The sequence below is a fragment of the Triturus cristatus genome, chromosome 7 (genome assembly GCF_964204655.1).
Source record: "Triturus cristatus chromosome 7, aTriCri1.1, whole genome shotgun sequence".
NCBI classification, from domain to species: domain Eukaryota; kingdom Metazoa; phylum Chordata; class Amphibia; order Caudata; family Salamandridae; genus Triturus; species Triturus cristatus.
The window spans coordinates 1,629,615,618-1,629,630,356 of record NC_140590.1 but is presented as its reverse complement, the minus strand read 5'-3'; the positions used below and the strand labels follow the sequence as shown (position 1 = coordinate 1,629,630,356).

The following is a 14,739-nucleotide window of genomic DNA, read 5'->3' as shown; positions in this document are numbered from 1 at the left end:
GAAGGGGGGGACCGGGAGCGTTATTAGAGAGAGGTCCAGTACCCGTGCTCCCTCAGACTACAGTGTATGTACTAAGAGGGTAACTGTTCCTAGGAAAAGAAAAAAATCTAATGATTAGATATGTGTGTCTGGTAAATCCGGTCGGGTGAAGAGTGGATGTGGGGAATTTCTCCTTTATAATATAGTGCCCTCACACACCCTTTCGAGTGTCATGCTTCATCATCGGGCGTTGCTCCTCGTGGGGGTGGCGCTGCAGTCCCTCACGGGCCCCGCGAGAGGGCTCTTTATCGGAGATCTTTTATGGAGACGCCGCAGTTGTGCATGCGGGTGTGTGGGCCTATAAAAAGGGAGGTGAGTGAGTGAATTAAAAAATGCTATGTGGAGCCCAGAACCTAAGTTTTTATTCACGGCCCCGTGTAGCACAGTTTAAAAATAATCCTGGAGCTCCTCTCCGGTCCTGACGAAGCGCAAACGGATCCCTTAAGGACCAGCTTTTATGCGCGAAACATGTTGACCCTATATTCGTAGGATTACCACTCACTCATCCTGAGAGCAGCAGTTATCTACACACCTGCCCTCATTCATTTTTTCCAAAGAGGGGCTCCAGGATTATTTTTAAACTGTGCTACACGGGCCGTGAATAAAAACTTAGGTTCTGGGCTCCACATAGCATTTTTTAACGCTCTCACTCACCTCCCTTTTTATAGGCCCACACACCCGCATGCACAACTGCGGCGTCTCCATAAAAGATCTCCGATAAAGAGCCCTCTCGCGGGGCCCGTGAGGGACTGCAGCGCCACCCCCACGAGGAGCAACGCCCGATGATGAAGCATGACACTCGAAAGGGTGTGTGAGGGCACTATATTATAAAGGAGAAATTCCCCACATCCACTCTTCACCCGACCTGATTTACCAGACCCACATATCTAATCATTAGATTTTTTTTATTTTCCTATTCTTTGGCTTACCTTTACCCCTCGTTGTTTACAAAGGGGTTGACAGTGCTTGCCACCGTTCTTCTCAAGTCATAGATACATGGATTCCCTATAACTCAAAGACTGGTCTCTCATCCCTTGGGACCCAAACGTAATGTCACGCAACATGGTTAAACCTTCCCCTTGGATCCGTGTTCGCTGATAGTGGAGGTGGCACATTTTGAGTCCATCTTTGCTCCTAGTGGAGGTGGTGTGGGTCCATTTTTGCTGGAAGCAAATGTAGCACGAGCCCATAACCACAGAAGAACAATGTTTGGTGATTTAAAAAATTTGACCCCCTCTCATTAAGCAGTACATACTAGCATCTGGTCCAGCAGTACTTGCGTCCATGTCAGTCATGTAGAGCCCACTATTAAGTACTTCAAAATGCCGCTTTCCAGCCTGTCAAATTTTCAACTTTCACTTGTCAGCAGGAAAACGGGTTGGTGTTAGGGGTGTTAAGATGAACCTGCCCCCTCCGCACATGCACAACTCATCACCAAAGTTATGCTGCAGTGTCTACTGAAAAGATAAGATGTCTACTTTCAAAGATGATCCAGTAAAAATGTGTACATGCTCAGGTGCCAGGGTTTCCCTTGCTATGTAGCTGAGCACCATGGCCAAATCCAAAGGTGCATCAACCTGGTAAGATGCTGGATATAATGGATGTATAGAATGTTTAGTTAAAATACATTTATCTGAATGGAGCATCATGCATTTGAGTTTTGCAGACCTGAAAATTCAAGGAAATGGGGGTGAACCATGATGGGAGTATAGCTGCCTAGTTCCCTCAAAGCATGTGAGTAGACTTCCCGTAGTCCTTTTACTTTAGCCAATAGAAAGATTGCATTCTTGGAACTGAAGTATGAACTAAAACCAGTATTGAATGTGATATTGACTAAAAGGCTAGTGTCGGCTGAAGGTACCACATATACATAAGATTGCATAATACAAACATGTTTCTTTTCATTAATGGAATAAGAGAGCATTCATGTAAAACATTGTGACATGTATTTGCATTAAAAAATAGCCTGGCAATAAGCTCATAACCCATCAAAATAAAAAATCATCATATTCAAAAATCTAGAAGTGTCACACTTGGGACCACTTGGCAGCCATGTTGGGGCGATAGAACTGTGATGGTTGGAGTTTTGGGACCTCTTCCATGGGGCAGGCCACTATAGGTCAGAAGATGCTACATGTGATTGAATCAGGGTGAGCCGGTACCATATTTCACCTCTTTTCCTTGGCAGGCAATGTTCTATTTAAGGCCCATCTACTTGCCCTTCTCCATGTGAAAATATGGCTATCGAAATGTGTATTATTGTTTATTTTGTGCATATACTTTTACTGCCCTATATGTTGTCCAGCTAAATAATGAGAAAGTAATTCGAAAATGGGGAAATTTGCCTGAAAATTACATTTGTGAAAGCCCTTGAACATGCACAATACGATTGTGGTGATCAGCAGCTTTTCTTCTTCTGTTTTCGGAACTCACCCATTCTCCACTGCATCTTCAACCCTGAACCCACCGCGAGTAGAGGAAGTTGCGCTGGGATATGTGAGATCATGCCGCCAGGCCTCCACTCACCACTAGACGTTTGCTTCCTGCATGTGTGTGTGTACTCATGCATGCACATACATGTCTGAGGTGGCTGGATACATTTGTATGTCTGGTCATATTGGTTGCTTGCATAATGTTTATACCACTATAGGATAACCAGACACGTGGTAATTGCTAGTAGTAACTAAAGGAATGAACAAATATGCCAGTACGTATGTTACGAAATAAACACTTGAGTCGGTTGTCCTATTTAGTAGGGACGGCTCCTTGCATGGGAATTTAACCACTGCTTTGACCTCACGACTAACTGCACTTTTCTTTCTGCTAAAGGTAGTGCATGATCTTCGTAGTGTGCGCTGTGCTGAAGAGTTAGCACTTTTTCCAACAGTTGCTGTGTTTGGGTATGGTTAGCAGTTTAGGCTTCCTCACTAATATATATGCAAAGGGTGTCACGCGGGCCATCTCTCGGAAGCATATCCTATTACACATTGGCCATCCGCTCGTGTGCTTGGTGAGCTTTCCTTCCTTGTATGAGGTGAGCTATCCTCTTGTGCTAGATGAGCTATTCTCCCTTAAACTTGATGGGTTATCTTTTAGTAGGTGTTCCCACCCCCCTCTATATTATGTGAGCTATCCTCTTTTGAACAGGGAGGATGGCACAATGAATGAAACACTCCCTGCTGAAATCTGCAGTGATGTTAAAATTATGGCAAGACCAACTAAGCCTTCCACCTTTCCAAAATCAGAAAATGGAGTACCATTAGTGTGGGTAATAACCTCCCATATTTTCACTGCTTAGAATTGAATGAAGTGCAGTGTGAAGTGTTTTATGAACAATAAGTTATTAAGTTATTCTTGTACTTTGGAGCTATTCTCTCAGGTATGGCCTCTCCTGGGGTAACAGAGAGCTATCCACTACTGTACTTGGTAAGGTATCTCTCACACACTTTTTCTTTTTAATAACTCTTTTTATTGAAGATAGGCATGTAAACAATTAAAGCACAGCATTGTTCATTTATTCTGCAACACATATTGAGATAAAACATCAAGAGCTCACTATCACAACACATTGTGAATATCATCGGGAGTCTCATTCTATCAAACTTCAGTAGCATCTTAATCACGGCTCCTTGGAGGTTCACATATATCCCCCCGAAATGTTTTCCAAGGCCCCCATATGTGTGACCATTTCTTCGGGCACCCCCTAGAGACATAAATAGGTACTTCCGTAACCATACACCAATCCATTTCCCTGGCCCAGTCTGCAATTCGAGGTGGGTTCGGGGCCCTTCACAGTTGTGCGATATGCCGCTTGGCCACCGTGAAGCCCAAAGTAACCCAGATTCTCTCTTTGGCGCTGAGGTCAGTGGGGTCCCATATATTCGACAAAATCAATTTGATGTTACATTGTATCTGTTGTCCCAATACCTCCTCCATCATGAGTACCACCCCCTCCCAGTATTTCTGGATTATCACACACTCCCAGAGTACATAAATAAAGGTGCCCTCTTGCCCACAGTGTCGTGCACAACCACTATCTTGGGTTTAGCCCATATGTACCAATGAGGGTCCTGACAAGTATATTCTATGGAGGACTTTTAGTTGGACCTGACGGAGTCTGGAGGAAATGGCAACCTCACGTGGAGAAGCCACTGCAGCCCGCCACTCCTCATCTTCCAACCCAGCTACATCGTGGTCCCATTTACCTCTCAGGCGGATCAGGGGATCGGGCATGTTGTTAATAAGCTTTTTGTGTATGAGAGATATAGCCTTCTCAGGCAAGTCGCCATCTAGTATCCTGTCCTCCAGAGGAGAGGAATCAGGAAGGACAGTGCCTTTTGGGAGAACTGCGAGCAAGGCGTGCCTAATCTAGAGATATTGGAACTGTTCAGAATTGGCCATTTCGTAATCTTGCTGTAGTCAGGAAAAAAGTATGACCTCGCCCGATTTCCAAAGGTCCCCAATTCTGGAAATACCACTGATATCCCATTTGGTGAAACCCAGGGAGTGCGCCAGCCGACCCAGCTGGTCACAATGCCAGAGCGGCGTAGCTTGAGTAAGCTTGTCCTCCCACCCCAGGCTTCTAGTAGCGTCCCTCCATACCTGCACAGCATGTTTGGTCAGGCCAGAAAAGCCGAATCGCTCATACACTTAGTGGTCCATCTTTGCTTGTATTTGGTGTACTCTCCTGTCCTGTGTCTAGTGAGCTATCTTCTCTTCTTTGTGGCAGTCTATTGTCTCTTGATTTAGGGGTGCTATCCTATCTTGCCATGGTGATTTATACCTTCTTGTAACTAGTGGAATGTACTTCCTTGGGTGTGGGGTCTATTTTTGTTTGTACTAGGTTGGATAGCCTCTCCTGTATTTCGTTGTGTATACCCTCTTATGCTTGGTCACTATCTACACCAGTGTTTGTTGAGGTATTTTCTGTTCTATTTAGGAACTATCTTCCTTTGTCTGTCCTCCCTTGTACTTAATGAGCAATTCATCTTGGACGTAGTGGTCTATCCTTTCTTGTTCATGATGAGCTATCCTCTCTTGTACGTGATGGTTCGATGTTGCTTGTGCTAGTTGTGCCCTTCTCTCTTCTGCTTGTGGAACTGTTCCCGCTTGTACCTGATGGTCTATCTTCTGATCTACTTGGTGGTCTGTACTAGGTGTACTCTCTTATCTGGTACTCGTAGTGAGCCTTCTCCTGGTCCTGGTGATCCAGGCCCTCTTGTTCACGAGGGTGTATCTGCTCTCGTACTTAGTGAGCTATACTCTTGTATTTGGCAGGGTGTTTTTTGATGTACTAGGTGAGGTTTCCCCCATCTCCTTTAGCTGGTAGGATACCCTCTCTTGTACTGAGTGGTCTACCCTTTCTTATACTTTGTGGCCTTTTTTATATTGCTTTAAGTGCCCTCCCCTCCTTTGTACCTGAGTGGCTATGCTGTCTGACAGGTTATCCTCTCCTGTACTATGTGGGCCATCCTCTTTTATATTTAGTGAGCTATCCCTTCTCGAGGATGGTTCACTGAGTTATAACTCACTGCTGAGATTTGCAGTGATCTGCAGGTCACAAGGTCAGATTTAGGCATTGCCGTCTCAGCTCTTCCAAGGTTGGCAAATTTGAGTACCATTAAATTGGGTAATACTAATGCCTGTCATATTCAATACTTTTAAACCATCCTTTCCTTTACTTGCTTGTCTATGCCCGGTGGAGCTTTGTGAGCTATCATCTAATTGTTTTCGTAAACATAGTTTATTTGCATTTTTCAGTAAGTGAGTTATCTCTTGTACAAGTTGAGCTGTTGTAGGGTCACCAGGCATCACAGAATTACCAGTACAGTTGTAGTTCATCCTGGCAAATTTAGCACATACCCCAGTGTTGAGAGAGGGTCGACTGAAAAAGGAAGGAGGCACATATTTATGTGTTCCAAGACTGGACGAGTTAGACACTCATCAAAAAGCAATTTAATTAACACACATTATACTGGGTTTAATAGTTGACTTTAATTTAGTCCCTTAGTGCCACACTCAGTCTGTATTTCTTTGTTGGTGTGCGCTGTCATTTAGGTCATTCTGTGACTCTCGGCTGATGTGTACCTGTAGTCCCTATCTGTGTTTTCTAAATGTCCCAGCTTTTGGTTTTCAAAACTTGGACACCCTAGCTTTCTTCTCTTGTGCATGATGAGCTAACCTCTTTTGAGCACAGTGGGCCATCCTCTCTTGTACTCGTTGACTATCTTCTCTGCGTAAAGATATCATGATATATCCTCAGTTGTGTGCAGGGTTTTCTTCATTGTAGCTATCTTCTCGTGCACTTGGTTGGCTATCCTCTTATATGGTAAAAAGGCTACTTCCTCTCGGGGAGAGGATGTTTAAGGTTACATCCTCTCGTGGTGAGGATGTAGCCTTACAGCTAGAGCGGTCGACCTCGAAACTGGGTAACCGAGTTCGAGTCTCTGCAACAATGCTCAACATTCTGTGATTCTGGGCAAATCACTTAATCTCCCTGTGCCTAACAAAAATGAATGTGTCCATCTTTAACGAAACTGGTGCTCATGTAAAGCGCTCTGATACCTGATATCCTAGGGTCTAGTTCGCGCTACATAAAACTCAAAAAACAAATATGGTACTGAAGTGTTATAATGCTCAAATGTTACCTTGATGCATTGGGGCAAATTGGGTTCTGGAATGTGAGGCAGTGTGCTCCCACCCTCCTTCTGTTTAAAAAGGCTCCCTTTAGCTACTGAGCTGACAAACGTGTGTTGATGCACCTGCACCCAGCGAGTGGTACAGAGACCTGAGACAACTTTGGTCAGCTTTTATAGCCCCCCAACCGACTTGTTGCTCTCTACTGATGAAGGAATGAATCCAGAAATACATGTCTAGAGTTACACACCACAGGCTGCACCAACAAGGGTGACAAATTAAATACTACTACTGCAGTCAGTGTTATCATGCACTGCATATACCATGATGCATTGGGGCAAATTGGGTGCTGGGATGTGAGGCAGTGTGCTCCAACCTTCCTTCTGCTGGTATCACATACACAAGAAAACAAATGTTCAGAATGCTATCATTTGGATCCCGTAATTCAGAAGTGAGAAGAGGATTTGGTTAAATGGGTAACAGCAGAATGTAGGCAAAATGGGGAGCAAAATGAAATGGGACATGATGCTGGTTGAGCCGTAGGCAGTGGTTTCAGGTGCTCGGTTCCGGCACTTAATTGCCAACACTGACACTTATGACAGTCTGCCTCATCATGGCACTATTGGTCAGATTTAGAAACAAGCACAACAGTAGTTTATAAATTCAATATACATTAAAAGGGACTAATACCTGCCGCATAAGCCATTCTTACAGTGCTGGGTGCCTGAGATAGTCCGAATTGTCACACTTGTAGGGGTGTGATGCTTAGCAGTTGTGTTGACATTATCATTGGCAGCACTGGCATGACAATGGGTGGTGCGAGCTGTAGTGGCGTTATGACGAGAGCCCTGGCACTTATGTTTTTTAACGAATTAAGCACTGGCTGGAGGAGTGCGAGATGATCACGCTAATGGAAATGCTGATATTGGATTGCTGTGAAACACAGTAAAATTAGTTAGTTATCAAGGAGGTTGAGTGGGTAGTGAGCTTCATGGAGAGAGAGAGATGGGATGGGAGTGATAATGTTAACAAGTGTTACTGTTTGCTTCTTTGGAACTTAATAAAAAATTGAAATTATATATTTAAAAATTGCTATCCCTACTGGATGTATTGCATTCCATACAAAAAAACTTCATGGCTATGATAGATTTGAAGGATGCATATTTCCAGCTGTCCATTCTTCAGAATCATTGGAAATACATACGGTTTGTAGCGGTTGGCCTCAAGTCAGTATTCACAAATTGTTTAGCGCCAGTAGCTACTTACTAACTGGCCAATCAAGTCTTGCTCTTCAAAACAAGTTTTGGATGTATCTTCTGGAATAGTTAGGCCGAACTCCCAACTTCAATCCTAACTTCAGGCAAACAAATACAGTTCTTGGGCACAAACATTTGTGCAGGCCGCCTAAAAGCCTTTCCATTGAAAGGAGAACAATTTTACAGCTCTTAATACAGATGAGTGCAAAGAATTGAATAACAATAAGAAAATTCGAAGTTTTTCCTGGAATCCTGTCATTTTGCGTTCCTCTTCTGCCGCAGTATCTTCTAAGCATTAGACCTCTGCAGGAAGAGCTAGATAAACAGTGGAGACAAGTGAGCGGCCACTGGGATGACTAACTTCAAGTCAGCGAGAAAATACGACACATGCCATGCTCTGATGGAAAGATGGTCTCAACATTGGTTCAGGACAGGATCTGTACGAAGTCAAACTGTATCTTTTAACAGATGTTTTAATGAAAGACCTTCCAGCAAGCCAGTCGTAACAAGAGCTACACATATATATATATCCTAGAGTTGAGTGCTGTCAGGCTTGCTGTCAAGGCCTTTATGTCCCTCGCACAACACAGAGATGTACAAATAAGAATGGGCTTTGTGACTGGTCCTCCTTGCTTTCATATATGATAGGATGAAAAGTCCAAACTATTCTCCAAGGAAGCGTAGCAGTTGTGGCATTGGACTCTACAACACAACAAAATGAAACAGCAGACACCCTCAGCAGGAGATACATAGACTGTCACGACAACAGTAAAAATTAAGATCATTTAAACCAACTCTTACAACAGTCGGCAAATCCCAATTAGATATATTTCCAATTGCAACTAATGTCAAGGCTTTGCAAGAATGTGGTGGTCTTCCAACTTGATAGGGGAAGTGTTTTCCATTTCTTGGCTAGGACAATTTGCCTACACTTTTTCTCCGAAACTGCTCATACCAAGTGCTCCGCAGAAAATGAAGAAAGAACCTTGCAGTATGATCTTGCTAGCCATTGTGTGAGCGTGAAAATTCTGGTACACGGAGCTTTATGTCCTCTTAGGTTGGACCCCATTTCAATTTAAGGCAGATCCTTAAATTGGCCAACTCCTCATAGAGTCATTTGAGCCAGTACATAGCCTTAACTGCAAATGCTATCATGAAAGGCAGCTTTCCTATTAGCAAGAACCTAAGAATATTCACTGACAGCAAACTGGACATGATCGCAAAAGTTAATGCTGTCACTGCATCCAGCTTCCACACCTTGAAGATGCTGAGGAAGATCTTCAAATGGTTCCCAAGCAACACTAGAAAAATTGTCCTTCACGCCCTAGTCACAAGCAAGTTGGACTATGGGAACACCGTCTATGCCTTGATTACCAAGCAACCCACTAGAAGACTACAAACTATCAGGAACTCTGCAGTCAGACTCTCCTCAACTGCTCACACAGAGCTCGCATCACACCACACCTCAAGGAACTCAACTGGCTCCAGATACATAAAAGCGCTCAATTCAAATTTACACATTCAAGGCACTACAAAACTCAGGCCCCTTCTTATCTAAACAGTTGGATCTCCTTTCACCAGCCAACCACATACCTATGCTCTGTCGGACTCCTACTCACACACATCCCACACAACACATACTCAGAATCAGATTGGGAGGATCACTCAAAGTGTGGAAAGGTCTCCCACTCCACATCAGAACCTCTTCCTTTCTTTTTAAATTACGCAAGAAGTTGAAGAGCTAGCTTTTCAATTAACCAACCTACCCCATGCAGGTCTAGGCACACACCTCTGCTTAGCATCACAATACTCTTGCAGGCGATAACGTAACATAATTGGGTCTTTCAAAGATTAACATGGTTGAATTATGATTACCAAAACTATACTAATCAAAGAGAGAAGGCTGAAACGAGGCATATTTTAATGGAAAAGGCAGTGTAACACAGCCTTGCTGCCTGCTGTCCCAGCTGACTGGACATATAGACAGTAGTGTCTGGCGAAGATGTGGATTGACAACCAGGTTGCTGCTATGCTGATGTCCAGTATAACTCCAGCAAACAGTCTAGCTGTTGCTTCTTCCATGCCCATTGTAAAGTGTGTTCCAACCTTATGCCTTAAAGGTCTGCCGGCTTTGACGTGAAAATATGATATACAAGAAGTAATGCATCTGGATTTACCCTGTTTCAATAAAGAGCAGCCTCTGTTTAACTTTCCATATAACAAACAACTGTGTTTTTCAGACTCCTTTTCATTTTATCAATGTAAAACTCTTGATGTCAAGCAAGTGTAAGCCTTATTCAATAGTTCTTAATGGTTGTGGGAAAAAGGCTGGCAAATTAATCCTATCAGTCAAGTGAAAAGATGTTGGAATTTCCTGAAACTTGGAGTATTTGAGATTGATAGACAATGTTTCCTTACCTTTTCAAATTTAATGCATGGTGCTTTCATTGAAAAAACCTTGAATTTCTCTACTTATTTATGCTCATGTTCCTGATGTGGGTTCTGGATGTGTGTCCAAATTCAGTTGGCCACCAGTTGGAGTTCCATGGTAAGATGTTCTTGCCAAAGGTCACTGCTTCTGTTTGTCAGTATTGAGCTTTAGTCATGTGGCTTTTATCCAGTTAGTGACTTCGGTCATGCAAGCGGTAAACTTGTTTCTTGTGTTGAGGGTCTTGCCCGAGAGGGAGAGTATGAGTTGTGTATCACTGGCATAGGAGAGCATCTTAATGTTGAGTGCGTGAATGATGTTGGGCAGAGGGATCATGGAAGAAAAAGTTACTTGCATACAACTACAGTTTTGCGGCTGTGGTATCTTTCACAGATTCATAAATGGCCACCCTGCTGCCCGTTCATGAGGTTATTGCTTGCTAAGTCCGAGCCTTAAAGATCTGGCAGTTGGAACCTCTGAGGAGGGTCTGAACCTGGAGCCTCTCCAACTGATTGGGTACTTCGGGTCATATAATGAGGTAGATAGCTCAGTGTGGTCTGAGGAATGAATAGTTGTCCATTTGTTTATTGTAAAACTGCTATGTTAAACATTGACTACAGGGGGTTCCCAGCCTAATTTCGGGATAGCATGTGAATCTATGACAGATGCCAGTGCTGCGTAACTGTAGTTACAGGTGAGTAACTTTTTCATATCTGGCATTAACTCCAGGTCAAACAGTATTTCTCATATTTAGCACATTATAGTTTGCATATGAAGGCTAAATAGCACAGAGTCTATGTTTTTGTCATGTCCTCATTTTCTCTGTATTAATGATAAACATCTGGTATTAGTTAAAAGATGTGAAAATGGATGCTTTTCACTATAGTTTTTTCACAAGAAAGCTCCATTTTAAGAACATTACCTACATTTATTTACGGTGACCAGTTGTCTCAAAGAATATGTCAAAATGTCTTCTAGAATATAGCAATAATTGTGCCAGAGCATGTGGCCATCTTTGTTTAAGAGCGTGTGATCTTAATTATGTCAAGAAATGTGCACATTTGTTCTTGTGGACATTAGCCAGAGAATAAACACAATTCTCAAAAAAAAGTGACCACATTTTTGGGGAAAATGTCCAGCGCATTGGCTATTGTGTCTAAAAATATGTCTAATAGCCCAAAATAAAATGCGAATTTAACCTGAGAAACTCACCATCTAAGAAGAAACGTGCTAATTGTGCCATTTTCCACAACCCGACTGTGTCACAGATTGAGCTCAATTGTGGTAAAGGTTATATGCACCCTTTGGCTTTCATTGCTCTTAAAGAATATGCCAACCCATTGAATATTTGACAAAAAGCCTTTCCTAGTATTTGGAGGAGCAGTATAAAATGTTGTACTGGGAGGGAGGGGAATCCACTTGGGACTTCCATTGGTCCGAACATTTCCCTTGTAATCCACCCTAACCCCTTGTAGTCCCTGGATACGCTTGTGTGTGTTTCTGTGTAGATCTTCCATTTAATCTTTCAATTTGAGTTAGTTTTTGTAGTTTTTCCACTTACTTAGTCTGACAATGTTTGCATTTTTAGCATGTTTGGAATGATAGGTTTGGTTTCGCACCTTTCTCTTTAGCTATATGAAAATCCTCTGGACACTTTCTAACATTGCCCATACAGAGACACTGATGACTTCATTTGCTTTTTCTCTAGTTCCTAATAAATATTGTATGTGCAGACTATCAGGCCCTTTTTTGTAGCTAAGGCACATTTTATGCTGATGTCACAGTGTGCACATATGCTCAGCGATTACCTGGAATCCAGGTAGTTGAGCTGGACTGAATTGCTAATGAGAGGAACATGTGGATCTGTCTGGGCAGTGTTGTAGTGTATGTGCACTAGCATGACTCTGGAAGATTCAACAGTAGCAACGTCACAGCACTTTCATCTCTTCCATTTGCAGGGCAGCGCTGGCCTCTGCTCACCAGTTCCAGCCTCTTCCTCGGACCCTGAGTGTACTGAAGAGCACACCACAGGTGCGAGGCATGCACACCATCATAAGGTATGGATTCCACAAACCACCTCCTTGCCCACCTGTGCTGCACCGCTGACAACCAAACTGCCAAATAACCTATAACAGTTGATCTGCTAGGCTAGCAATCTCACTTAATGATTGAGATTCACTTTGATTCTGAAAATTACTTGAAGTCTATCTGAAAGAGATAAAAAAAATATTGGTAGTGGGGGACAGTTGTGAGTGGTAGATTTTCAAAACAGAGGGGTGTAAGTTGCTGGAAGCAGTGCTGCTGAGCTCTGAAGTCAAAAAGGAAGGGGGAGGTGTTTCCCCAGCATCTTAGAACCTGTAACCAGGAGCAGCAACCCCACTCCAATGGCCCCCAGCAACACCAGATCTCTGTGCGGACCTGCTGGCAAGTCCTAATGTCATCAATGCTTGGAGAGTCCAATTGCGCCACATGAGTCACCAAGCACAAATCATTGCCGATGAGAAGCGTCTGGGCTGGGTTGCACCAAGAACCTTGCCCGGAGCCTTTCCCCCACAGTCACCTCTGACCGTGGGCAAAAAAAAACGATGCAGTCCTGCAGCCGGATTAATGTGGATGCAGCAGCCGTGGCCAGGAGCTCACATAGGAGCTGTCATCCATCTTGTGCCACTGATGGCCTACTCATTCCATAAAGATCCTGTGTAGATGGGAAGGACTCTTGACTTCACTATGCTGGAGTACTTTTCTAGGTCCTGTACTGGAACTCATCCTAAGGTTCCCTGGCAGCCTAATGTTGGGTTGATTCTAGGTTGTGTTATTCAAGAGCCTGAGCGAAGACTGAGAGAAGTGAACTGATGCCTCCAATCCTCTCCAGTTGTGACACTCATCAAGCCTCCAGATTTTCATTAATTGTTGGCATGGTGAATTAACCAGAGCACCTGCTACAGGTATTGCTACCCTTGGTTACTCACTGCACTCATTAACTAATCCCTCTCTGCCTAACATGCTAGTGCATTACAGGCAGATGTGGCACTGAGGCTTTGGTACCGGTTTCTGGATCCCTAATTTAGCACCAGATTCCCCTTTAAGCAAAACAGTGGTTTTGTTGGCTGTGTTCTAAAACATTGTTATACATGGAGCTCAGTGCCTGTCATTTCACTTTTACTGTGGCATTTATTGAACCTTTCTCAATAGGCTTTTTTAAGGCTACCATGTTAGGCATACTGTTTGCTTTGCAGTGATTGTTTCTTGTTATACATGGAGCTCAGTGCCTGTCATTTCACTTTTACTGTGGTATTTATTGAACCTTTCTCAATAGACTTTTTTTAAGGCTACCATCTTGGGCATGCTGTTTGCTTTGCAGTGATTGTTTCTGGTCCTCCATTAACCCGTGGGGTGCCTTCGAGACAGATAAACACCTTCAATATGACAAAGACTCCAATTGAAAAGAATGTGTGAAGCACTTATTCAATGTAAAAAACTAACTTTCACCTTTCTGCCCTGTACTCATCAAGGAGTATTTCAGCTTCTTCCACTCCACACAACCCAGTATTATCACAGCCACCCATCCCATAAAATTGACTCTTCTTTAGAATTGAATCTTTTATAAATTCACATGCTTGAATAGTCACCATCATCCAGTTTGGAAGAACACTGGAAAAGGCATGCACAATATACAATCTATCCACTTAATTCTGGGACCAGACATCTGGCCTATTAGGGTGTTTGGCATCTATCACTACTTCCCTGAGAGGCTCTAACCGCTAGATTTTTCACTGCATGTCTTTGTGAAGGGAAATATCAGGAGCTTTGCTCCAGTTACTTAAAAGAAATATTTTCCTAACAGATTTTTCCCTGTACAGAAAGTTTTCCCATCAACATTGCTTACATCAGACACATAATAACTGAGAAACCACCCATAAAATCTGTTTTAAAGAGGTGTTACAAGTTTGGTGACAGGAAAACTTACAGTGATGACAATCATGCCCTCTCTATTACCTGTCTGTAACAGGATCATGATTCAAAGTATTGTAAAGTTACCAGAGTTTGCCAAAAAAGACTCAATTCATAAACTTTTTTGGTTTGTAACAAAATAAACCATAAAAGTATCAATTCAATTCAATTCAATTCAATATTACTTTATTGCGGCTATTCCAGCCATAAAAGTACAGATTTTTTTTTTACAGCATTAAAAAACACATACTCCGATCAAGTAAAAAAGGGATAGTATCAACAGGGTGTTATATACATAGTTATAGATGCCAGGGCTTCAGGAGAGCAGAATAAAAGGTACTTTATCGTTGTTACTAATAGTTACAAATAGGAATTTAATACTATAAATTAATATAAAACCTTTAAAATATCATTAAGCCATTCCTCGTT

At 42.8% G+C, this 14,739-nt stretch overlaps 1 protein-coding gene across 4 annotated transcripts in view; it reads left to right on the top strand.

The window, feature by feature from the left end:
* The window catches only part of UCKL1 (uridine-cytidine kinase 1 like 1), a 317,450-nt gene that overhangs the window by 244,110 nt on the left and 58,601 nt on the right, over positions 1-14,739 (top strand). For all 4 annotated transcript variants that reach the window (XM_085619653.1, XM_085619652.1, XM_085619655.1 and 1 more), the window contains exons 8-9: positions 2,516-2,535; positions 12,318-12,416. In XM_085619653.1, the coding sequence (XP_085475779.1) occupies positions 2,516-2,535; positions 12,318-12,416 (119 nt within the window). The remainder of the gene's footprint in view (positions 1-2,515; positions 2,536-12,317; positions 12,417-14,739) is intronic.